The sequence below is a fragment of the Myxine glutinosa genome, chromosome 11, assembly GCF_964187855.1.
Source record: "Myxine glutinosa chromosome 11, kmMyxGlut1.1, whole genome shotgun sequence".
Taxonomy (NCBI): domain Eukaryota; kingdom Metazoa; phylum Chordata; class Myxini; order Myxiniformes; family Myxinidae; genus Myxine; species Myxine glutinosa.
In genome coordinates, this window is record NC_136271.1 from 49567543 (window position 1) to 49594506 (window position 26964).

The following is a 26964-nucleotide window of genomic DNA, read 5'->3' on the forward strand; positions in this document are numbered from 1 at the left end:
TACGGTGGGTATAGAGAGAGACGGGCTTGGGACACAAGATTTAGAGGCAAACACAGAGTTGAGGCATTCAGCTTTTTCACGTGCGGAGTCAGTTGTGTAGCCGTTTGAGGTAAGGGAGGGGATGAAGGGGGAATAAACACCAGAAACAGATTTGACAAAACGCCACCAGGATTTGGAAGAGGGAGACAGGTTTGAGAGTTCGGTCTTGAGAGTAGAGAGAGGGTGTTTCCTGGCTCTCCTGAGGGTAGACACACACTTGTTCCGGGCTTTGTGAAAGGAAATGAGATTGCCTTCTGTTGGATTTGCTTTCCAGGAGGCGACGGCAAGTTGTTTCAGGGCAACTGCCTCACCACAAGATTCCGTGTACCATGGGCGGGAGGAAGGGTATGACAACTAAAGACGGGATGGGATAAATCTGTGCATGAGAGAGAGAGAGCAGTTTACTTTGGAAGAATTCACAGGATGAGTTAATATCAGAGGCAGTGGAGATGGAAGACCAGTCCAGATGAATTATGGCTGCTTGAAGACCGTGCCAGTTGGCCTGAGTGAAATGCCAGACTCGTCGATACGGAGGAGGTTCTCTGAGAATGGCCAGAGAGATGTCCACTTTAACAAGGAAATGATCAGATGAAGCGATTGGAGCAGAAGAAGAGCAGCAGACATTTGCAGGGAAGTTTGTCATAACCAAGTCCAGAAGAGGAGATACTCCATTGACTGAGATCCAGGTCAGGAAATTGACAGATTGTGTCAGTTCCAATGAGTCACAGAGGTCCTTTGCTGAGTTGCCATGGCTGGTTGGAGAGTTACCCACACCCAGCCAGCTGGCGTGATGGCAGTTGAAATCACCACATATGAGGAAGAGAGAGTTGGGATGAGTAGATAGAAGTTGGTCCATGTTATCAGACAGCGAGATGTCGATGGAGTCATGACTGTTTGGTGGACGGTACAACACACATATGAACAAAAGGTGGGAGCGAAGGGGAAGCCGTAGCCAGAGCTACTCCTGGGGGTGAGGTGGAGAGGGGGCAGTGCAGGGAGAGTGAGGAAGAGAGTTTTTTATAAAGATAGCAACCCCACCTCCAGGACGAGGCTCAGGTCTATCATACCGGAGGAGGGAGTAACCAGGGAGAGATATGAAGGAATCAGAGACATCTTGAAGGAGGAAAGTTTCTGTTAAGCAAATTAAGTCTGGTTTGTCAGAAGCAACCTGTATAGAGAGATCAATCAGGTTTGAGCGAAGGCCCCGGATGTTTGAGGTCAATACCGTTAAGGAAGACGAAGGGGAAGCATCAGATACAGGACAGGGGAGGGGAAGGGTAGGGTAAGATGAGGAGGAGGAGGAGGTAGGGAGAGCTGTTGATAGTGTGTGAGAGATTTCAGAAGACTTAGGAGAAAGGGAAGGAGGAGGACAAAAGGTTTGATGGTGATTGGATGAGGCACAGTGAGGTGTTGTTTGAGAGGTGGGGTTGGGGGTGGGGCAGAGCAAGGAAGAAGGTTGGAGGAGATGGAGGTAAGAGTTGGAAGGGAGAGGAAGTGGGGAGGACGCTTTGAGGAGGAGGGGTGAGAGGGGAGAATTTGGGGAAAAAGGAGGGTGGGGAAATTTGAGGGGGAGGGGGGAGTTTTGAAATGGAGGGGTGAAGAGGGAGTTTAGGAGGGGAGGGGTAAGGGGAGAGTTTGGGAAGGGAGGGGTGAGGGGGGAGTTTAGGATGGTAGGGGTGAGGGGGGAATTTAGGAGGGGATGGGTGAGGGGGAGTTTTGGAGGGGAAGGATGATTTTTAGAAAGTGTTGGACGATTAATGGAAAACGAACATTTATTGCAAAATGAGTTTCTTGTGATTTTCAAGTCAGAGATCCATTTGAAAACGTTGGAGGAGAAGTGGAATGCAGGTGAGTTTTGGGAATGTAAGAAGGAAGAACGGTAATAGATTGAGTTTTTATTTGAAATGAAGAGATTTGGTGAGCAAATCGAAAGCAACCTAATAAAGAAGAAGAAGAAAAGTGTGTTATAAATTATAATATACAACAGAATACAACACTTCAGGGGAAAGTTTAAACATTTTTAAACAAAACCATGAAAACTATCTGGGCAAATTCCCTAAATGAGGGCATGAAGGATTCCTCAGGGGGCTTAATGATTCCAGCACTGGTTCAGAAGCAGGAATAGAAGAATAGGAGATTGACAGCCAGGAGAGCAGAGAACGAAGGAACAGGGAGAAAATGTGTTAGTATGGGAGGAGAGGCCTACTTTTTTAAATTCTTCGTTAATATGTTTTTTTGAAGGTTAGGTGAAAGTGGATCAGAGGAAGAAGGATAAGGTTGAAGAAGTATGGTGAGAACTGGAATTGGAAAGGTGTCGGCTGGAGAGGATTGAGTTATGAAGGAAGGAGAGAAAACAAACGGGTGGGGCGAAACACATGGTCGAAGAACGAACAAACACAGGGAGAGAGGGATTTTTTTTTATTAATTATTATTATTAAAAGCTGAATTGGGAATGAGTGAAGTTGTGCCGAGGGGACTCGGCCGGCCTGCCTATACATTGTCTCTCTTTAACGTCGTTATTAGTCCCCTACCGGTGTACACCGGAGGGGACTATAGGTTTGCACTCCGTCCCTCCGTCTGTTTGTCAGTCTGTCAAGTCTGTCCGTCCGTCAGTCCGTCAGTCCGTCACGCAAAGAACAGTTTTCCGGACTTTTTTTCTAAACTCTTAATGCTAATGATTTCAAACTTGGTACATGGTTTCCTCAAGATAAGTTACAGATCAAGTTCGAACTTCACGACGTTTCGATCATTTTTGACAAAGTTATGGCACTTTGAACTTTGGTAATTTCCCCAACAGTTTTCCGGACGACAGACTGCCGATAGGGGACTTGTATTGCAGCGCAATACTCAGAATGCTTGTTCAAGTGGGGAACAACGATTCGCTCCAAGTCGCAACGTTCCGCTTTTAAGTCGCTCAATTATCTTAATTGCACAAAAAAGACCTTTATTAGCGCAAGAAAACAAAGCGAGTCCAACAGTCTTTGGATAAATTATTCAAGGTCGAACGGGAGCAGGAAGGGAAACCACAAAAGTATATACATGTCTAGTTTCACCTGCGATTTCATCCGTAGATAACTTCGTCCACATAACTCCACCACGTTATCTTGGGGTGTCGCTCGTTGTGGGACAGAGTTGAGGGTGCGTACTGCGTATACACTCACAAGAGATTACGAGCATGTAAATGTGTACCTTACTGCACCACTCTGGGGGTGAGTGTGTATTACGACAGGCCTTCTATCTCGATCGCTTTCACTTCAATTTTACATTTTCACACATTATTATTGGTCTATTCTGTTGTTTTCGACTCGACTGTAAAATATCTGGAGGAATTCCAATGTTTTCTTTGCTTTTTCCATCTTGGAAAATTGTCAACAGCTTGAAGCATCCATCATTGACGACGTAAAACTGTGTTCTCACTCTATTGGATTATTAGGTCATTTTACTGTTGTTCCTATTCGCTATTCCTCCCTTACTTACTTTGACTTTTCTTTGTTTCCATTCCTTTATTTTTCGGCCTGTACACAAAATAATTTCCTCAGAGAAAACAGCACAAGCGGCCATAACGTGCTGAGAAACCTAAATTTTCCGAGACTACCAAAAGGCCACAGACCTCACGGTGTTTTTTCTTCACACAATGGGTGCCCTCGCATGCCCCCCAATCCCACTCTTTTATAGCGATCGATGCCCTTGACTATACACCAGCTTCACAACAATTTCTGGTGAGTGTACATGGTATTTATACTTTTGTAAGCACAATAGTTAGTTATAATATGTAAGTATAATAGTTAGTTATAACATCAAGGTTATAACATCATCCGATAGTTATAACATGTAGGCACAATAGTTAGTTATAATGGGTAAGCACAGTAGTTAGTGATAATGTGTTAGTATAATAGTTATAACATGTAAGCACAATAGTTAGTTATAATGGGTAAGTATAATAGTTAGTTATAACATGTAGGCACAATAGTTATAACATGTAAGCACAATAGTTAGTTATAATGGGTAAGCACAGTAGTTAGTTATAATGTGTAAGTATAATAGTTATAACATGTAAGCACAATAGTTAGTTATAATGGGTAAGCACAGTGCTTAGTTATAATGTGTAAGTATAATAGTTAGTTAGTTATAACATGTAAGCACAATAGTTGGTTATAATGGGTAAGCACAGTAGTTAGTTATAACATGTAAGTACAATAGTTAGTTATAACATGTAAGCACAATAGTTAGTTATAATGGGTAAGCACAGTAGTTAGTTATAATGTGTAAGTATAATAGTTAGAACATGTAAGCACAATAGTTAGTTCTAATGGGTAAGCACAGTGCTTAGTTATAATGTGCAACTATAATAGTTAGTTATTTATAACATGTAGGCACAATAGTTATAACATGTAAGCACAATAGTTAGTTATAATGGATAAGCACAGTAGTTAGTTAGAATGTGTAAGTATAATAGTTAGTTATAACATGTAAGCACAATAGTTCGTTATAATGGGTAAGCACAGCACTTAGTTATAATGTGTAAGTATAATAGTTAGTTATAACATGTAAGCACAATAGTTAGTTATAATGGGTAAGCACAGTAGTTATATTGTGTAAGTATAATAGTTAGTTATACTGTGTAAGTATAATAATTAGTTATAGTATGTAAGCACAATAGTATAATATGTAAGCACATTAGTTATACCAAGTTAGTTATACCATTAGTTAGTATAAGTTTCGTCCAAATCCGTTCACAACTTTTTGAGATAACGTGCTCACTGACAAGCAAACGGACAAATCCAGACAGACAGGGGCGAAAACATTAACCTTGTCCACCTTCTGTAAAAATTGATTCTCTTTTTGTCGTTTGTATTTAAGTCACACTTTCCAGGAACTCAACCCCGTTGTTAACGGGGCAAAGGAGTGCACCTCTTTTGAGCTGTGACCGCTCAGTACCACCAGATTGTGAGGAACAGAAATGAAAAAACGAGGTGTGTGTGTGTGTGTGTGTGTGTGTATGTGTGTGTTACTGACTATTGATCCTAAACCTCCAGGGTACACTGCAGAATGTTCGTTTCAACTTCCGCGTCTCTGTGGACGAAATTCTCCATGACAACGGCTGCCCCATGCTTGGTCCAGCACCTGGTGAGAATCATTCTGCTCTGAATCAGCAAAAGTATAATGAGGTTTGATTTCATTCCGAGATTATTGTAGTTTTTACAACACAGAAAATCATATTGTGCAGCCATTTATTGTCGATCTAAAAGACAAAAAAGAGGTGTGAATAATTATTGTGCTTTGTTATGGAAAGGTGTAAACCAGGTGATGGCTTAACGGTTAAGATTGCTGGCTTGAGATATTAGGGTTTTGAGTTTGAGCCCCCGTTGAGCAGTTGAATTAACACAATCAGAGGGTTTACTGAGCCCGTCATCATTCCAAGGTCGGCAAAATGAGTACCAGTACCTGGTAATGGTGGGCACCGCATCAGCGGGACAGCCACGCCCCCAGAAAATGAAGCCACTAAGCAGCCATTGGCTGCATACGAACTACCACCACCACGGAAAGATAACCAAAGTATGGACATCCACCAACTAATGCTGGCAGACAGGGTGGCCAGCTTAACGTCCATCCGAGGGACGGCACACACGCTGATGAAGCGCGCTGCCTGCGATACACCTGGATGACAGTTTGTGGTTGGGTCGAGATTCTAACCCAGGCTATATGGCTCAGAGGCGAGTGTGTGTACCTGTATGCCATCCTGCCAGCCCTGTTGTAAAAAAAAAAAATTCCCTTTTTTAGAAATTCATTTATGTAATTTCTATTTTTATATTATATACAATCTTTTTTAAAAAGGCATTTTTTTAATTTTAGTTCAAAAAACCCCCCGATGTTGAACACGTCCTCAACAACTTATCTGACATGCATGGTCCAATTTTGTTCAAACTTGGCACAGGCAGAGCACATGATGGCATATACGTGCCCCTCACTTTATTTTGCGACCTGATCAAAGATGGCCGACTGGTAGAATGGCAGCCATTTTATTTGTAAAAAAACAACCTGATATTGCCCACGTCCTCAACCATTTATCGCACATGCATTTACCGATCTTGTTCAAATATGGCTCACGGAAAATGAATGATGGGTTACACATGCATATCATTTTTTTCGAGATGAGAACCAAGATGGCCGACTGGCGGCCATTTTGTTACTTAAACGCGTGTCCCCAACCATTTCTGGACATCCATGCTCCGATTTTGTTCAAACTTGGCACGAAGATAATACATGAGAGTATACATATGCAGAAGATTTTGTTTTGTAATCTGACCAAATATGGCCGACTAGCGGCCATTTTGTTACTTAAACACGTGTCCCCAACCATTTCTGGACATGCATGCTCCGATTTTGTTCAAACTTGGCACAAAGATAATACATGAGAGTATACATATGCAGAAGATTTTGTTTTGTAATCTGACCAAATATGGCCGACTAGCGGCCTTTAACTCCGTACAGCAAAATTACTAAAACCACGGGGGCAATGACATTTTATGTCTTTTCCATCTTGTTGATTCAGCATTAGCCTCTTCTCAGGTGTTGCCAAAGTAGTCTTATAACAAAAAATACTGTTGTAACACCCTGCCTGCAAAACACCAGTGTGGCAGTTCATAGTCAAGGTTGGTAATTCAACCCAGACTTGAGTGCCCAAAGATGAGTGTGCTACGTCTTATGTATCCTGTCAGCCTCACTACCCCAATATTAAATTTAAGTTAATATTGACCCAGTAACCACCACTGTCTTGTTCAGTGACTGCAGTGTGTGCAGTCACCTTGTGTATATCACATTGATGTTTGACCAATCAAGTTTCCACATATCGCGTGACATTTTAGATTTGGTTGGTCATCCTGATCCCTGATCATTTATCCTTAAACTGTCATTTTACTTTTCACATATTGACATTGTTTTTACGTCTGTTTACAGTGCCAGAAAAAGGCAATTCAAGATTCCAGGAATGTGACCTGCCATGTAACAACATTATAGATATATACCATGAGGTGAAGGTCATGCAGCCGATCATCAACAACTTGACGTATCTCTTCGAGGTTGAGGTATGTTTGGATGCCACAGGTAGTGTTCAAATCGTAGGTTGTTGGATGGATGTGTTTGCAATACAAGTTTGCATTTCTCGCAGTGAGTCAGGAGCGAGAACTGAAGATAGGAGCACCCCTATTGGATGAAATATGTCCAGTTGAAATAGGCAAGAGTAGCCTTCTCCTCCTCCCAGGCATCTTGCTTTTAAAGTTTCAACTGAGCCTTTTATCCATGGATTCAAATCAATGGCTGACACTTTGTGTGTTGTCTTGATAACTGTTCCATATAACAGCTGATCAACAGGTCCCAAGCTCCCACTGCACCAATCGCTGTAATTCCTGGAGATTTGTGTTCACTTGTATTTTAACTTATCTAAGGTAAGATTTAGGCTATAAGACAATACAATAATATGCTACAATCATATAAAGGGTATACATATATCAGTATGCTCAGTTCAAGCATATCACTGCCATTCCTGTACAAGGGCAGGGCATTGCATTTTTGAGTGTATCATCCAACAAATCTGGTGCAAAACCAGAAATTCCTATTTTAATAAGCTTGTGGTGTTGTATTTTCCATACCATTGTTCAGGCAAGAGTAGCTTTTTGGGCCATAACCATGGCGGCAGAACTTTGCGTCATCAATGTGATCTGTGTTATGTAACGCCAGCCTTTTCAGGTGCAGGGCTACTAAAGATTGGAGTACATGTCTTAATTTTCTGGGACTAATAGATGAATGCCTGTGAATGTCGTACTGGCATGATGTGTGTGTGTGTGTACAGAAGAACCGGACCAAGAAATGGGGAGGAATCTTTTGGGGAGATTGTTGGTTTGAAAATCGTAAAATTGGCAACGGGGTCAAGTGGAAGATTGATGACTGCACTTACTGCATCTGTCAGGTGAGACAGAGAGGCTCTGGGGTTGTTATTTTAGTACCAGAGTTATGGAAAAAAACCATGGAATGGCAAACTATTTCAAGAAATGTGTGGTTATATCGGTGTGTGTATCAAGTTGATGTCCATATTGTCCTGTGGCTGGCTCTCAGTTAACACCGAGAGTACGCCACGAATGGCTAATCGAGCTTAATGAGGCGTTTCCAATTCAATAGCGGATCATACACGAGCAGGGGGGTGTTTGGGGGAGAATGCCGCGGCTTACCTGACGGTCCGACGATGTCTTCACACTGAAAATCAATTCAACCCAACGCAGATGTAAAATGTACAAAAAGAAATATTTATTAAACGGTACCCGACAACAAAGAACGCGACGGAAGAACTAAAACCTAGGTTGGGATCCCACTCACAGACTCCAAATACAAGACCAAGGGAAGGATAATAAAATAAAACGTTGTGTTGGGTTCTGTGGTGCGTCTTATCTGTCTCTGGATTCAGCGTCCGTCAGGAATCGTCCAGGCTCCGGTGTTCGCGCTCCGTCAGGCCTCACTGAGCTCCTCTGCCGGCAAGCCTCGCGCCCCTGCGCGATCGCCCATGAGGTCCCATGCGTGAACGCAGGGCAAGGGGATTGTCGGCGCTCCAATGTCTAACAAGCTGGGCAATCTCCGGATCGCAAGAGAAGAGGTCCAAATGGGAACGAAAGGCAAACAGGGAAGAGGTCCAAACGGGAAGGAAGCCAAAACGAGAAGAGTGCAAATGTCTGCCACCGAGTCGTTTTACTGATGATCTGGTGACGTCAGCTCTCTCTCTCTCTCTCTCTCTCTCTCTCTCTCTCTCTCTCTCTCTCTATCTCTCTATCTCTCTATCTCTCTATCTCTCTGTCTCTCTGTCTCTCTGTCTCTCTGTCTCTCTATCTCTCTATCTCTCTATCTCTCTATCTCTCTCTGTTCGTCGCTTACTCATAGCCTTTGGTGCCTTCTGCACTGATTGGCCAATCAGTGTGGCACGTCCTTCATCTCCCTTCCTCTCCAATCAGCGACCTGCGTCCAACTCGCCCCTCTCCCCTATCAATCACGAGTTCTCCTGGGCATGGCTCTCGGCCTGCCTGTGCGATGTTTGCCTTCATGCCGGCGTTGTACGCGGCCGCTTCCAGTCTGTTCTTCTGTAAGTCATTGTGGCGGCGGGGGGATTAATTAATGTGTGCGCTAATGGGCCTAACTACTGTATGTGATGTATTATCACTATCAGGGACACCGGGATAATCACAGAGGGGACTACACACAATGTAATTAGCATAATCCCTAGAACTACTTATCATGCCCCATTCCTCATAATGGGGATGAAGATACACCTTAATCCGAACAAACCGCCTACACAGAACCTATTACAGGTGAGGTTTCCCTATCACGACAGACGAAGCACCTACCTATGCAGATCTACCTGGATATAGATATGCCCTACCCAACCGACATAACAATATAATATATCTCTAATATTACTCAAACTTTTTCAATCGTATGCAGATACACACTCTCTTCAATCCCATTCCTCCATCCAGGTCTTCAATAATTTCTCTCCACCACAATCTTTTATTTTTATACCTCCGTTAATTCACCTGAAATCCACCTCCCTCAAATTCTGTTTTCTTTCCTGAAAGTCCTTGTAGTGTCCCTCTTGTTTATCCTGTGTACCCCACCCCAGCCCTCTCCCTTCCACAGATCTCCTGATGTCCCTCTTCTCTACTGTTGTTGTACTTCTCTCTCTCTCTCTCTCTCTCCCCCTCTTGTCTTCTGCTCCCTTTATTATATGTTCAATGTGTTAACTCTTACACAAGCCTCGACTTAGTATACAAAAAATATATATTATAATAATAAACTAGAGCAATGCGACTGTGTCACCAATATGCCTCCGCATAGTCCCACAATGGGTAGATGCCCTCGTTCACTGTCCTAAAAATAAACAAGTTTGATTTAAATCCCTTCAGCTGTTTTCAAGTATCACATTTTCACCAGCCATGACAGGTTTCACATCAATCGGTGAAGCGGTTTCAGAGAAGGGATTAAAAAAAAAATCGGCTTTCAAGCTAACATGGCTGCCACACCACGTGCCATCTGACCTTAAAAATGTACACTCTGCATATGTATGTGTCGGGGATTACATTTGTGAAGTTTTGTGTTGATCGGATAAGTTCGTTTTTCTATTCAAGATGGCTGCCAAACCACGTGACCTACGACATAATCATTTAAAAGCAATATGCAACAATGGTGTTAGATGATATCTGTAAAATTTAGCATCGATAGGGTAATTGGTTTAAGAGATAAAATTATTTAATATTTTCCTTCAATCCAATATGGCTGCCAAACCGTGTGATGAATAATATTTTCGTGTTCAACTTTTAATCACCAGGCCTAGTCAATGACGCATGTAAAGTTTCGAGTCAATTTATTTGGTATTTTGGGAGAAGATGTTTTTTAGAGGTTTTAGGTTAAATCCAATGTGGCTGCCATGTTAAATCCATGTGACCTATGATGTGTTATGGATGGATGTATGACTGGTTCCATCCTTCAATGAAAAAGAAGTAGGGAAATTATTTTTACACTTTGAGAAAGTGGCTCAGATGTAAAAATGGCCTGTGGAGTCATGGACAATGTTAGTACAAAATGTTCTGGTGGGTAAAGCTCAAGATATCTATTCGGCTTTACCGATTGACCAATGTGCAGATTATGAGACAGTTAAGAAAGCCATTCTCAAAGCCTATGAATTGGTCCCTGAAGCTTACCGACAAAAATTTAGGAATGCCAGGAAGAGGGAGAGTGAGACCCATGTGGAGTTTGCCAGAGAGAAGGAATCTATGTTTGATAGGTGGTGTGACTCGAAAAAGATTGGGGAAAACTTTAACCGTTTACAACAATTGATTTTAGTGGAAGAATTTAAACAGTGTGTCCACGCAGACATTAAAGTTCATTTGGATGAAAGAAAAGTACCTGAGTTGTATGAGGCAGCAACAGTGGCAGATGACTATGCTTTGACACACAGGATGGGGTTCCACAAACCTAATTTCCCGCCTAGAGTTAGCCAGGGGAGTTGCATTAAATCAGGTTTGGAGAGCAAATTCTCATGGAGGCGGCCCAGAGATGAGTATTGAGAAAAATCTGGTAGCTCAAATTTTAGTAATCAAAAGACTGAGTGTCCAAGGCAGACCTACCTTCCAGGGGGCCCGAGGCAGACCACAGGATTTTCCTCCCGGCCTACTTGCGCTTTTTGCAAGAAACCTAGGCATTTGATGCCCCAATGTTACGCCCTGAAAATGAGAAATCAGGATCGGAGTCAGGCTAGTTCAACTCCGAATGCGTTGGCCAGTGCGAGAAATCGTCCTTGGAGGACAGTGAATTGTGAAGGTTCCCGTGCCAAACTTACTGCATCAGAGAACGACCTTGTCCAAGAGGGTTACAAACCTTTCATTTCCGAGGGGTTTTTTTTCACTGGATGGGGACTTAACCCTATCACGTTATCAGAGACCTGTTAGGGTATTGAGGGACACGGGAGCACATCAATCTTTGATGCTTGAAGGCATTTTGCCATTGTCGGAAAAAACTGCAACTGGGGTTCGTGTCCTTTTACAGGTGGTTGGTGGCTTTGTTAAAGCTCCTCTTCATGTGATCCATTTAAAGTCTGAGTTGGTGTCAGGACCGGTCACCGTAGGTTTACAAGCCACTCTTCCTGTGGAGGGAATTTCTTTTATTAACGGGAACGATTTGGCCGGTGGTCGAGTTTCAGGTAATCCGATGTTGGTTGAAAAGCCTAGTATGGAAAATAACGCAGTACAGTTAGAGCAGGAGATTCCGGGTATCTTTCCATCATGTGCAGTGACTCGTGCTATGGGAAGGAAGCGCTCCGAAGAGAATGAGAAGGAAGGTGATGTGGATTTGGGTTCCATAGAGATATTGGAGGAAAGGTCTGGGAGACATGGTATGAAAGGGATTGACACCAAGGAACTTAATGATAAGGTTTCATCTGGACCAAAGGATAAAATGGAGTGTCCGTCGGAGACAACTGGGAATGAGGCTGAACAAACGTTGCTTGTCCGAATGAGACTTGTTGAAGAGCAACACAGAGATTCGGATCTCCGAAGTCTGATTGGTAAAGCCATTCCTGCGGAAGAGGCTATGAAGGTACCTGTTGGTTACTTCCTGAAAGGGGAAATACTTATGAGAAAATGGAGACCACCGGAGGTACCAGCGAATGATGAGTGGAAAGTCCATTACCAAATTGTGGTGTCCCAACTATACCGGAAGGAGATATTGAGTTTGGCACATGAGACACCTTTGGCCGGGCACTTTGGAGTGAACAAGACGTGTGAAAGAATTCTGGCACATTTTTTCTGGCCAGGATTGTGACGTGATGTAGCGGAGTTCTGTAAATCTTGTCATTCTTGTCAGCTGGTGGGCAAACCTAATCAGAAAACCCCTTCAGCGCCTTTAAAACCGGTTCCAGCTTTTGAAGAACCATTCAGCCGGGTCATTATTGACTGTGTAGGTCCTTTACCTAAAACTAAGGCTGGACATCAGTATATTCTGACCATCACGTGCGCTTCCCCTGGGTTCCCAGAAGCGGTGCCCCTTAGGAAAATTACTGCGACAGTTATTGCGAAGGCCTTGATTAAATTTTTCACCCTGGTTGGCCTACCTAAGGTCATCCAGTCTGATCAGGGTTCCAACTTCATGTCAACGCTTTTTCAGCAAGTGGTACACCTGTTGGGAGTGGAGCAAGTGAGGTCAAATACTTACCATCCCGAGAGCCAAGGGGCCTTGGAAAGGTTTCACCAGACATTAAGGAATATGATCAGAACGTACTGCTTTGAATGTAAAAGGATAGGGATGAGGGAATACCCTTATTGCTGTTTGCTGAGAGGGAATCTGTTCAGGAGTCATTGGGATTCAGTCCTTTTGAACTCGTGTTTGGACACACAGTTTGAGGACCTTTGAAACTGGTGAAGGGACAGTGGCTACAGGAGGAGTCGCAGTCAACTGTGTTGGAGTATGTAACAACTGTTAGTCACAGATTGGCTAAGGCCTGTGAAGTAGCGAGAGGAAATTTGAAAGCAGCACAGGATAAAATGAAAGTGAGACATTTGTGAGGAAGTGAGGTGAAAGTGAGGAGATTTCTCAGATAAGAAATTTCAGTCCTGAGGACTGAGTGCTCGTGTTGCTTCAAGTTCCAGGTCAGCCGCTACAGGCTAGGTTTTTTGGTCCCTATGCCATCGTAAGCAGGGTCAATGAAACGGATTATGTGGTGACAACTCCAGACCGACGGGAAAAGCGGCAGCTGTGTCACGTGAACAGACTTAAGAAATATTAATGAGAGGAAGCCTGTGGAAAAAATGGCTCCTGTCTCACCTGTCGTACCTGTAGTCAGTGTGCAAGAGAATCCAGAGTTGGAGGCCAGTATGAAGTTAGATAGCATTGATGACCAGGCTTGCCCCAGATTGACGAACACTGAAGTGTTAAGGAACCTAGACCAGAAATTAGGTCATTTGACAAGGGAACAACAAGGACAATTATCCAACCTAATTTCTGAGTTTGTGCATTTGTTCACAGATGTACCTGGTCGGTATATCGACCTGGTCGGATCCTGGTCGGATCCATTCCATTCAGCGGTTTCCAAGAAATAATTGGAAAAATGGAAAAATTTGAAACTTGGCACATTGTCAAGTACTCCCAATGGGGAACAAAAGCATGATAATAATGACATCATAGGTGAAGTGGTATACCAGCCAAAAATGTTTTAATCTAATTCCTTATCCTAAAAATCTGAAATTGCATGCACATGATCTTTGACTCATTTGTATTGAAATATTAAATGTGTATGACATCATAGGTCCTTGGTCATAGGTCCTTGCAGTGTCCATATGCTTTATACCTCTCCCACCTCCCCCCAAGCCCTCTCCCTCCCACAGTTCTCTCGATGTCCCTGCTCTCAAATGTTGTGTTTGTGTCCTTCCCCCTCTCTCCCCATCTTGTCTACCGCTCCCCTTATTATATGTTTTATGTGTCGGTTTGACTTTTTGTGTGATTAATGTTAGCGCTTTCACGAGCCTCGATCTTGTATCCCCCCAAAAAAAAAAAAAAAAAAAAAGGTCACATTTTGGATTGAAGGACAATATGAAATAATTATATCTCTGAAACCGCTTACCCAATCGATGCAAAATTTTACAAACATCATCTAACAGCACTGTTGTATATACTGTAGTTTGAAAATGATTATGTCATAGGTCACGTGGTTTGGCAGACATCTTGGATCGAAAAACGAACCTTATCCGATCAACACGAAACTTCACAAATGTGATCTACTACCCATACATATGCAGAGTGTTGGCATCTACCCGTTGTGGGACTATGCTGAGGCATATTGGCGACACAGTCGCATTGTTCTGGTTATACTTATTTCACATTTCAGGTACAACAGAGACTCATCATCCCGCGATCTTGAGAATATGGCACTCAAACAGTTTAAGATTTGGAACATCACAGCACCTTAGTCTTTCTTTGCAATAAGTGGAATCAAGACCACTTTGGTAGCTAAAGTAGCTTCGGTGAACACTCACTCAATGTACAAAGCAACAGTGCAGACCTCTCAAAACTGAGAGCGCGACGCTTCAATATTCCCAGGCATTTGTTGTCACATGGCAGTCTCTGGCATCTTACTCCATTTCAGCACCATGGACATTCATAAACAAAAAAACAAATCCTAATCTACAGGATCGGTACGTTGGCTCCCCACGGGATCAACGAGCGCTTTTCATTCTTCGACCTCCGGACTCTTGCAACTTTTCAATCCTTTCCCTCTCTCTGTTTTCCCCCTTTTTATTAGTCCCCTACCGGTGTACACTGGAGGGGACTATAGGTTTGCACGCCGTCCGTCAGTCCGTCAGTCCCAGTCCGTCAGTCTGTCAGTCCGTCAGTCCGTCAGTCCGTCAGTCTGTCAGTCCGTCACGCAAAGAACAGTTTTCCGGACTTTTTTCTAAACGCTTAATGCTAATGATTTCAAACTTGGTACATGGTTTCCTCATGATAAGTTACAGGTCAAGTTCGAACTTCACGACGTTTCGATCATTTTTAACAAAGTTATGGCACTTTGAACTTTGGGAATTCTGATAATTCTGATGATCCTTAACTCAGTGCCATTTTAAGTTTTAATTTCCTTTAAAAACCAATTTCTCTGCAATAATAGGACCGATTGAGATAAACTTTTCACCATATGATGGACTCGGTCTGTAGAATATTTTAATGGTAATTATGACGTCACAGGTCACGTGGTTCGGCCGCCATATTGTTTTTCGTGAAAACACGAAAACCCCTTTTTCTCTGCAACGGCTGAACAGATCGAGGCCAAACTTTGCAGGCCGAATCGCATACCCATGACGAACAAAAAACTCAGCGAGCATGACGTCATGCGTCACATGGTTTCAGAGTTGTGACGTTTTTAAGCATGAACCTTTAAAACCGAGCCCCTCCCTCATTTTTGATCCAATCGAGGGGAAACTTCACAATTCTGTTCAGCATATCAGTCTACTAAAATGTCCTTTTGGAATTTGCGATGCGGCACGTGGTTTGGCAGATATCGTTAATTAAACGAAATTTTTTTTTTTCATGGATATCTCTTGAATCGCTCGTACCTGAGACCGTGAGTTGGTATTTATATAATTCACACAGTGCAATACGTGCAGGCCGCTCCACGGAGTGACCTTGCGGGCATATCAACGAGGTGAGGCGTGACACACATGTGTCTCAGCATACCTCAGATCAAGTTTGAAAACCAGCATCAACCGTGCATAAATTTGCATATTCGATCATTTTTGACAAAGTTATGGCACTTTGAACTTTGGTAGGGGACATGTATTGCTGCGCAATACTCAGAATGCTTGTTTAATTTATCTATCTCACCTGTCTTCCCTTTTCTCTTCTCACTCTTTCACTTTTCCTTTCTCCTGCCATCATTTTCCTCTTCCCTTCTCTCTCTTTTCTTTTTATCTTTCCTTGTTATTGTAATTATTAGCATTTATTTATTGTATATTATTTTTATTAATATCACTTTGAAAGCTGCTTTTGTTTTACTTATCTAATGCCCTCCTTCTATCGCTTCTTTTTTCATTATTTTGCACTTTTCTTCCACCCCTTGACTTTTAACCCCTGAACCCTGACCCTCCCTGCCAAAATCGGTCATTATCAGCTCCACGTATTGGCTAACCCATGCCCCACTCTGACCCACTTCCACTCTATATCAACCCTAACCTCTATCCCATCTCTCCCTTTTTCTCCGATGAAGGCTTTAGCACCCAAATCCTCAGTTTCTCCTTGCTCCCCACAGACCTCAATCGATAGCCTGTTGATTTCACCTGTACACCAATGGAGATCAACACCGGCCATATCCAGACAGGCAGTTCTTCATTTTATGATATCTTTGATCGGTTTCTAGGAAGTAGTTTCACTGAATAACGCTGGAGTTTTACTCCAATCAGACTCCCTCAACTTAACTCGCTGTGTGGGAAAGTTTATATAATGTGGTGGAATATGTTCGCTCCAATTAGTCTGGGGACATTCTTTGTTCTTTGAGTGAACGGTGTATTCACAGAACCCTTCAACTAGGAATCCCACGTTGGTATTTGGAATGATGGTGTCCTGTGTTCCCCATATCACATTAACAGATGAGGTATCTTGTTTGTAGAGCATGGTAGGTTTTGTTTGATCAAAAACCTTTTCATTTGTCGCAATTCCAATGTTAAAATCCTATACCGTACTCTTCGTTCCAAATTCCCTTTCAACTTGTCTACCTTAATTACACAACAAAAGACAATCGCTATAAAATATTAAGAATTTTTTTTTGAAAACCTCAAAACAAATATAACTCTAGCTAAACAATTTTTTCTGGTTCACATGATTTTTCATGCTTTTTTTTTGTTCCCATTTCTGCCCACCGATCTCCAAGGATTTAAGGATGACTTGCCATAAAACAACGTGCAGTCCACCTGATTGTACTCCCACAGTGATTCCCGAGGGAGACTGCTGTCCCGTATGTCTTGGTGCGAGCCTTCAAATATCCACATACAACTATTTCCCTTTCACTACCCAAAGCACACACTTGTCATCACCTTACCTTAATGGCTGGCATTTTTGTTCATAACAACAAGACAGTGTTTCCTAGAAGGAACCTGCAGCGCTCTTCTATAATTGAGTTTCTGCTCCTTCACTGCTGTGGGTTCAAATTACCAGTCATTCATTGTGGACTTCTAGTTGTAATTGATTTAATGTATATTGTTCTACATAATAGTGAAATATTTTGCCTTATTCCCATCATTCCACCTCCCCCATACTTGCCAAAGTCATTTTGCAACTTCAAATAAATTCCTGTAACCCATTCTCCAACCAATGATTTTAAAAATCCATCTTTCTTCCTTTTCCCCTTTATTTTCCATTGACTCCTGAATAGACGTACAGGATGGCTGGTCAATCTGGTCTGCATGGACACCTTGCTCAGCAACATGTGGTCAGGGCTTGCAGCAACGTGGTCGTTCTTGTGATCAACTGAGCTACGAATGCAATGGCTCTTCTGTGCAAACAAGATCCTGTAATTTGCAGGAATGCCCCAAAGGAGGTGGGTTCACCCAGCATAATATAAGCGCACATTGCTATGGCCAGGAGAACCATATCAATAGAGACTGCCTTAAATTGGTGCTGATTTCTGTTTATGCACAAAATAGCTAATGTTACTGACAATATAGGCCAATATAGGAAACCGACGTGTCAAGGTTGGATGAAATTATTTCATTATGGAATTCTATCAAATGCATTCCTCAGTTTGGCATCCTGCTCTCCCTGCCAATCTCGCTGCATGCGGCATACAAGACAGCCGTTATACCTGGCTTCCCGACTTCCTCCATTCGCACAATTAATGCGTCGCTATCAATTGAATCCTTTTCACCCCTCTCCTCTCCCAGCAGAAGCTGGAATGACCCAAGGTGGTGTCATGGTCCTATTCTTATGCATCATAAATATAAACAACCTCATTAATGTCCTGGAACACCCTCTCCCTTGCAGGTGACTCCACATTGCACCGTTAAGTGATCCATCCCATTGGCAGGCAGACAGCAGCAGCTTTGTCTTCTGCTGATCTGGAATTAATGACATACTGGTCTGACTAGGGCCACATGTCTTTCAATTCTGGCAAATCTCACGGTCTCACTCCGTCACTCAGGAATAATCGTCAAACTAACCCACCTATCTATTTCCATGGTCAACCACTGGAAGAGGTTGCGTCTCTTGAACGTCTAGGCCTCACGATCAGCTATGACCTCTCCTGGGCTGACCAAATAACAAGGCTGGCCTCCAAAGTGAGCCATGGATGGGCCTCCTTTGTCATTCCAAGCCATTGCTTGAAAAACTATAACGGCACTCTTAGAGTGCATCGTCACGTCTCGCGCGTTCATTCTGAACAAAAATACCACAGCTAACTGAACACGCTACTATTATGGCCCACTGTTATTATGGCCTATATAGCGTATCATCCATGTACCGTATTATGTCACATAGTTTCTTAGCATGGGTTATGACATCATGAATTTCATTCTTCTCTTACAGTTACATCGGGTCATAGATCACATATTAAGTTTCATATTTTTTGGATAAGGATTTCAATTCAACTAATTATGGCTGGAATACCACTTCACCGATGATATCAACATTCTCACCCTACATACCGCATGGGGAGTTTATGGCATATGCCAAGTTAAAATTCTCTTCGCTCAGCGGTTTCGGAGATGTGTCTGATTTTTTTTCCCCCTTAATCCAATATGGCTGCCATACCCGTAACCTATGACATCATCATTATCAATAAAATAATCTCCATGCGGCCCTCCTATGTTTAAAGTTTCGCATTTATCGGACAAGCAGTTGTAGAGGAAACCATTTTAAATGTGAATATATATGGACGAGGACACACACGGGTGTTGCAATAGCCAATAGTCTCACAACCCCTTCAGGGCGAGACTAATCAGAACTGCCTTCAGCCTACAAGATCCAAAGCTCAATGGAGTACTGCACTCCTAAATTGGTTGGCTTCACCACTTTACATCTCTCTCTGAATTCTGTCGAATCTAAATATCTCCCCTACTTTGGCATCCTTTGCAAAGAAGCAGAAACACATGACCTGCTTCTCTCTGATCACAGACATGTTGGTGGTCTCTTCTTTTTTTTTTTTACGGCGTAGCCCACCGGGCAGAGCCGTCGAGAGCAGTGTTTGTCCGTCTGTATGCATGTATGTCCCCTTAAACGTATGCCAATCAGAGCTGAGAATCTGGTCACATGACAGGGTGATGTGATTATGTCTGATGTCATTACGGCCGTGCAGCGGCTGACTCTCTGCACATCGCCAAGTTGATTTATATGCCGTTCATGCCGAACATATCGTCGAACTTGGCATATATCACAATCGCCATGCTCTACCTTGACGTTTTTATTACTCCCGCCAGGGAGTAATGCATTCACTCGTGTCCGTGTGTGTGTGTGTGTCTGTGTTCGTGTGTTTGTGAACAAGATATCTGGAAAAGTTCTGAACGGATTTGGATGAAAGTTGGTGGGATGATTGCCCTTGGGATAAGGAAGAATTGATTAGTTTTTGGTGAAGCTCAGGATATTATTCCCAATCCAGGAATTTTTTGAAGGATTTTTTTACCATTCGAAGATAGGGCTCATTTTTTTTTTACATTATCTTCTATATTGAAGCGCGGCGTTACGTGCGCTGCTTGTGAGCAAGGAGGAAGCGGACAAGCGGTAACATATAAACGTCTTTATTGTAAGAGCACACTGTAACACTGAACTCCTCCGGGCTGGTCGCCCGGTGTATATCATGAGGCCACGCCTACCCCTCGGGCATGGCCACCGCCCACTTGGTGCGTGGAATGATGTCACCACGCCAGTGGGCTTTTGTGTCCGCCACAATATATTCTATATTTAACATTGTGATATGTAAATAGTTTTCATATTTGTTGTAAATGTAGTTTAAACTCGTGGTTATGCGTTAGAGCGGTGTATTTTTTTTAGCAGCGTCGTCTTCAATGTTCATTTTTTTTTTTTCTAATAAAGACATGTTCTGTCATTTTAAAACCACCAAAGTGTGTATTAGGTTTCCCCGTTTCATAAAATGTATCGTTTGATACGTATAATGCTTTAAAACTGTTTTTTTAAAACCTCAGAAGAGATATTTTAGCAGTTGCCGAAGACGACAAGAAGAGGCCATTTCGTTGGGTACAAAGCTTGTTTATTGTACAGAAATCTCCAGCAACTGCTCGCGAACGGAAGTCGTAACGGCTTATATAAAACCAAGAACCCTCTTCGGAGGGCGTGGCTCCAACAGCCGCGCGTGCGTCACGACCACACAACCAAAAGCCCGTGTGCGTGGCTTAGACCAAACATATCGTATTGGTAACCGTCACATGCGGATAAGTTAACCGCGACATGTGAATAAGATAACCGCGACATGTGAATAAGGTAACCACTACAATATCAACATTTAGCTCAGCGAATATCAATCGCGGTGTCAGTATTTGATGAACTTATAAAGACTTAGTTCCAGATTTGTCAATGGCTGAGGTATATTAACAAACAAATAAAACAGATTTGGCAAAATTCCAACTTTCTTTTTAAGATCGCATATTCACCCACGGTTGTGAGAGGCTGAAGCAGAAGAAACCTCGCATGGGCTTCCCAGACCAAATAAATAATTCTGGTTCTGGCTCTGCGATTTTCAGGTTTATTACTCCCGCCAGGGAGTAACGCATTCGATCGTGTCCGTTCATGTGTGTGTGTGTTCGTATGTTCGTGTGTTTGTGAACAAGATATCTGGAAAAGTTCTGAACGGATTTGGATGAAAGTTGGTGGGATGATTGCCCTTGGGATAAGGAAGAATTGATTAGTTTTTGGTGAAGCTCAGGATATTATTCCGGAACCAGGAATTTTTTTTGGAAATTTTTTGGGAAAGATTTTTTCTGTTTTACTGCATTAAAGCTTTTATTCTTATTCTTTAATGATGTTTTTCTCCTCTAATTCCGAGATATATCAAAATAAATTATCTGACAGTTAGGGCCTACTTTCTTTTTCATTTATTGTTTTGGGGAGAGGGGATGTTAAACAAAACGTATTATTCCAACTAAACCCACGGCAGGAATATGCGCTCTACTGAGTGGCGTTCTAGTTCAGTGTGAAACGCAAACAAACCGATTGTTAAAATGACCATCAAATATCGAAAGCATCGGCGTTACGTCTCTTCCAACAATACTGTACTGTACGTATAGGCCTTAGGCGTTATGAGTTATGACTCGTCTTTGGACCGCTTCGGACAAATTATGCCCAGGTTTCTTAATGCAGTAGTGTATCGTTTCAGTACTATCATTTTCGTAATAATAATAATAATATAGTAAATATAACCATAATACTTTAATCCCAATGCCGTGAATGGAAGGTGAATGGAGTGAATTGAAGCGGTGTATGGTTCATGATCAGTGATGAGCGTTGTTCGGAACTAATATTAATAACCGAGGAAGTAAGGAATTCACCTCGGTTTTTTGATTAGTAATATCATTTTCGAAATAATGCTAACGTAACGTTAATATTATAGTAAATCTAATCATAACACTAATCCCTTCGTAGTGACTGCAAACTTACTGGAAGTTAAAATAGATCATGTTCTACATGTTAAAGTAGCGGCAGTTTTGTGTCCATTACATCTACTAGGGCATGCCCGTACTATATATATAGGACGTGCCCGTAAGTGCGTGATGTTACCGTACAATGAATGTATCGTCCCGACGCCGCAGCTCGGATGGCGCTGCAGTTAATCGGGCCCCCAAATTCCTCATCGACGATAACTAAACAATATATTATATGAATCGCACCGTACATACCTCCTTCTAGATCTTGTTCTTGTCTTGATATACTCACTCAGGCTCACTCTATCACGACTGAGTCCTCCCAGCTCCTCCAAATGGCGCCCGCTCGCCGCTACGTAAGTCCGGAAGTGACGTCCTCATTTGACTGTCCGGAAGGTCGCATATCGCAGGAAAGCGAAAGAATCGCAAATTAGTTTTAATTAGTTTTAAAACATCGTTTAGCGCCAACATAGTTTGCCGACGGGAAATAAATGAATACGCTCTCAAATGTGCCATCCGAGGCAGAGTCTGTTCGCCACGTTCGGCACACGTGATAGCTCGCTGCTCTCTGATTGGTTGAATCGTTTTTTGGACATAGCTCGGTAACTACTTCTGCGATTAATTTAAAACCTTGAAAAGGCACATCCTCGGGTCCCCAGCAATATACCTGGCAAGTTTCAAGTATATCGGACCGGTAGTTGTCGAGAAACAGCGGTCACAGACAAACATACAAACATACAAACATACAAACAAACATACACACAGAGATTAGTGGAATTATAGATAGATGATGTCATTACGACGGCTGACCACCGATCGACATTTAAATTTACAAGTACACCCGCTCACTACGGGAGCTGCAGAAAGGGTCATTCCTCTTTGGGGTATATAGATTACAGTCGATCTATGGTCGCGTCTCAAGAACATTGGGTGTGTGTTCATTTACCAAGTTTCTTGAGAGATCGCCAAGTGGTTTAAACATTCGAGCAAGCACTCCATTCAAAACCGTTAAGGAACGGCTGGCTTGCAAGCGCTAGCTAGCTTCTCAGTAAATGAGCACACCTCCAACCTTTGTGGGGTACATAGATTACAGTAGATCTTCGCTCAGTTCTGTAAGTAAAACTTACCTCATGGATGTCGGGATTCCTCCAAATTTCTTTGTTTAATGTTATAAACAGCATTAGCGACTGTTTAAAAAGCTAATAATGTGTGTTTGTAGTTTATAATATTTTACAAGCCTGGCTACGCCGCTGTTGGACTTTTGGTCTTGTTTTTTACTGCTTCTCCTCTGGTCTTGCCCCCTTTGCTCTCTCGTTGCTTCGGCCGTCCGCAGCTCCTCCATAACATACCCCCATTTTCCAGTCACCCATCCTGGTTAAACTCCCAAAATGGAGACTTACTGCTTACTTCCATTCTCCCATTTGTGGAAATGCCTTACGGAGACAGTTTGGCGACATTTTCTTTCTTCTCTCTTTCTCTCTCTCTCCGTTGCTCTCACCTGTTGATTCATATATCCTTGCTTTTTGCATCCACCTATATCCCTACACTACTGCCAGTCAGTATGTTGTCTTTTGGCAGGTCACCTGGCTCTTCCATGAGGCTAAATTTATTGTTATACAAATTGTATTCATTGCACTTGTGAATCTTGATCTTGCACCTGATTTTTATGATGCATCTTCTTTATTACTAGCGCGGCAAGATGGTGGTTGGAGCTTTTGGTCTCCATGGTCTCGATGCACAGCAACTTGTGGTCCTGGATTCAGATCTCGAATCCGAACTTGCAATTCACCATCACCACAACTCGGAGGAAAGACTTGCCTGGGCCTATCCCGTGAGACTCAGCCTTGCCAGCTGCAACCTTGCCCAGGTGGGACATATCTACTGATAAGTGCACTCAATTCCACAAGTATGCTCCAATGATGGCTGAATCGTTTTCAAGAGACCTCCTCTATATTCATGACTGAACAAACAAGAGCGTAAGCCACTATAACCTGAACCTCCAATTTAAAGTGTTTTATTTGATAATTGAAAACTTCGAGTTTGTTCTGCTTTTGTGGTTCTTGTTGGTGGTGTACAATAAATAAATAAATAAATAAATGCAAATACATCCTTTCAAAATTGGAGGTGGAAACTTCATTAATATGGATCGTGGTGGACCCATAGCCTTGTGTTGGGTTTTGGGTACCATTTGGTGCTTCTACAGACACATGGACAGGTGCTTCCTGATTTTCGTGCCAAGCTGCCATGATGCTAGAAGACAGACTAATATCACATTAACAAGAGCTGCAAACAACACTTCCTCCCAGACTATGAATAACACAATGAAACAATGATGCCATTTATTTAAAGGTATAATCATTTGGGAAAAGGTGAATTAAATAGGAATGTATGTCTTGAAAGAGGTGGTTATCAAGGTGGGAAGGCTATGGGATCAGAAATGGGGGAGAGAATGGATTTTTGGGACGTAACGGGTTTGGAGCTATTTGTAGCAAACCCAGGTTTGGTGAGAGGGAAAACAAGATCGCAGTGAAAGTTCCAGTTCACTGGAAAGTTTGAGTACCAGTTCACTGGTAATTCCCTGCTTGTCGTTAAAGGCGGCAAAAAGGGTTGGCGTCAGGAAGGGCATCCGGCCGTAAAACATTGCTTCAAAAAGGGGATCAAAAAACAACAACAACCACGGTTCCCGAAAAAGGCCAACCCCCGCTTGCGGGGAAAAATGGCCTCTAAAGGTGGTTTTTTTATAGTGAAACAAGAGACCTGACATGGATTATTTCATAGTGAGGCAAAGTGATGGGGTAGGATGCTGGATTGTAAGGTGATTTGAGAGGAGGTAGTAGTGAGCCAATAATGGTTATTTGTGCTACATTGGAAGATGCGTGATCTGATGCCGTTCGGTCCAGTTGCAGAATCAGAGATGAGGGTTGACAGAAACTTCTCTACCTTCTCATGTGCAAAAGACGAGTCCAGGAGCAGTTGCTGTGACAGGGAAGGATGGGTACCGAGAGTGAGGGGTTGGAAACACAAGATTTGGAAACAAATACAGAATTGAGGCATTTGGCCTTCTCACAAGCGGAGTCAGCTGTGGTGCCATTTGAAGTGAGGGAAGGGATGGAGGGGAGCATACTCCAGAGACAGACTTGACAAGGCAACACCAAGTTTTGGAGGAGGGAGACGAGTTTGAAAGTTCATTTTTGAGATTGGACAAATGTTGTTTTCTGGCTCTCCTGAGAGTGGATACACACTTGTTGCGGTTGATGTGGAATGATCTGAGATGATTGCCTTTGGTTGAAATTGCCTTCCAGGAAGAGAATGCAAGTTGTTTCATTCAAGGCAACTGCCTCTTCACAGGATTCAGTGTGCCATTGTTGGGAGGATGGATATGATTACTTAAGACGAGATGCGATGAATATGTGCATCAGAGAGAGCAGGTTTCTGTGGAAGAATTCCCAGGCTGAGTTAATATTTGTGGCGGCAGATATAGGGAACTAGACCTGCAGAGAGATGGCAGTTTGCAATCCCTGCCAGTTTTCCTGAGTGAACTGCCAGGCTCACCGGTGCTGAGGCTGTTCTCTGAGAATGACCAGAGAGATGTTGACCTTCACACGCAGATGATTAGATGAACCAATCGGGGCAGAGGAAGAGCAAGATACTTTGGCGAGGAAGTAGGTCATAACCAATCCAGAAGGGAGGATTTGCCATTGACCATCAGGTTGGGAAAGTTCACAGAGTGAGTCGGTCCCATGGAGTCACAGAAGTCCTTTACTGAAGTGCCATGGCTGATGACAGAGGTACCAACACAACCAATTAGCATGGTGACAATTGAAATCACCACATATGAGAAAACGACAGTTGGGATGAGTGATTAAAAGTTGGTCCATGTTGTCAGAGAGAGGCAGAGAGAGAGAGAGAGAGAGAGAGAGCGAGATATGTAGATGGAGTCATCAATGTTTGGACGACGGTACAACACATAGACAAACAAGAGGTGGGAGCAGAGGGGAAGTCGCAGCCAGTGGTACTCCTTGGGTTTTGGAGGTGTAAGGGCAGTATGTGGAGAGGGAGAAATATAGTTCCTGATGTAAAGTGTGACTCCGCCTCCAGGACAGGCCCAGGTTGATCAAATCAGAGGAGACTTTAAGGAGTCAGGGATATCATGTGGGAGAATGGATTCTGTTAAACAGATGATGGCCGGTTTATCAGCAGCGTCCTGGATTGGGAGATCTGTCAGTTTGGAGTGGAGACCTCAGATGTTTGAGGTCCACACAGTTAGGGGCAGGGGATGATGAGGAGCTGCTGGTGGGGTGTACTGTGTTGTTTGTGGAACACAGGTGTTGTGTGGTGTTGGTGAACACAGGTGTTGTCTGCGAATGTAGAAAGGAGCAATTAAGAGGGTGTAGGATGGTGGGAAGCTGAGAGCAGGTGCGCTTGCTAATGCTGCATTATAAAACATTTAGGCCTAGGTTTAGGCCTAAATATTGAATAAAGATATATATACCTGTGTCCTCTTTGTCTATTTAGTCTGCTGAATTTTCTGGCTGAATTTGTGTTCCATGCTCTCACCAAAAAAGCATCCCATCCCCACCCTTCCCCCACCACCCCCCCCCCCCCAACCCCCCCCCTCCCCCGTCCCCCCACCATCCCTACTTCCCATTTTCAAACAAGCCTATGGTCCTGGTTAGGGCATGTGCTCAGGAGGGGAAAGGGGAATGTGGTCAGGAATGCCTTTGATATGCATGAAGTTAGAGGAAGGGGCACACCAAAATTGATGTCGAAGGAGTGGTGGAGAGAGGTGAGATGTAAGAAACATGTGGCTATAGAGAGAGAGAGAGGATGCTTTTGGGTAGAGGGGTGTGGAGAGGGAAAGGTGGTGTGGCAATAAATTGGTGTTATTAACGTAGCAGAATCCTTTGGGAAGAACAATGGAATTACACAGTGTCAGAATATAACACCTTTTGTAAATGCTTTGAGTAGTATGATGATTGTATCCCTGAAGTGTGTTATATGTACCAAAGGAGCATTCATCTCGTTTCTTAGATCAATGTTCCATGAGTGAAAAGTGTGGTACATACGTGTCAATATGTGACAGTGCATGGCAAGTGGAGCGCCTGGTCGAGTTGGTCCTTGTGCTCGGTGACATGTGCTGGAGGAACGCAGGCTCGCACACGACGCTGTGACAGTCCATCTCCTCAACACGGTGGCAGTTCCTGCGTCGGCCGCTCCTTCAATTCTCAGTCTTGCAATCATCAGGATTGTCCAATTGGTGAGTATT

The 26964-nt window shown here is 43.1% G+C and overlaps 1 protein-coding gene across 4 annotated transcripts in view; it reads left to right on the forward strand.

Annotated features, from left to right (window-relative positions):
• The window catches only part of LOC137413868 (thrombospondin-1), a 97446-nt gene that overhangs the window by 41543 nt on the left and 28939 nt on the right, over positions 1–26964 (forward strand). For 3 of the 4 annotated variants that reach the window (XM_068099307.2, XM_068099308.2, XM_068099309.2), the window contains 7 exons: positions 5076–5166; positions 6997–7124; positions 7889–8005; positions 16985–17078; positions 17486–17650; positions 23389–23565; positions 26782–26955. In XM_068099307.2, the coding sequence (XP_067955408.2) occupies positions 5076–5166; positions 6997–7124; positions 7889–8005; positions 16985–17078; positions 17486–17650; positions 23389–23565; positions 26782–26955 (946 nt within the window). The remainder of the gene's footprint in view (positions 1–5075; positions 5167–6996; positions 7125–7888; positions 8006–16984; positions 17079–17485; positions 17651–23388; positions 23566–26781; positions 26956–26964) is intronic. The other variant, XM_068099310.2, reaches the window with a different exon arrangement.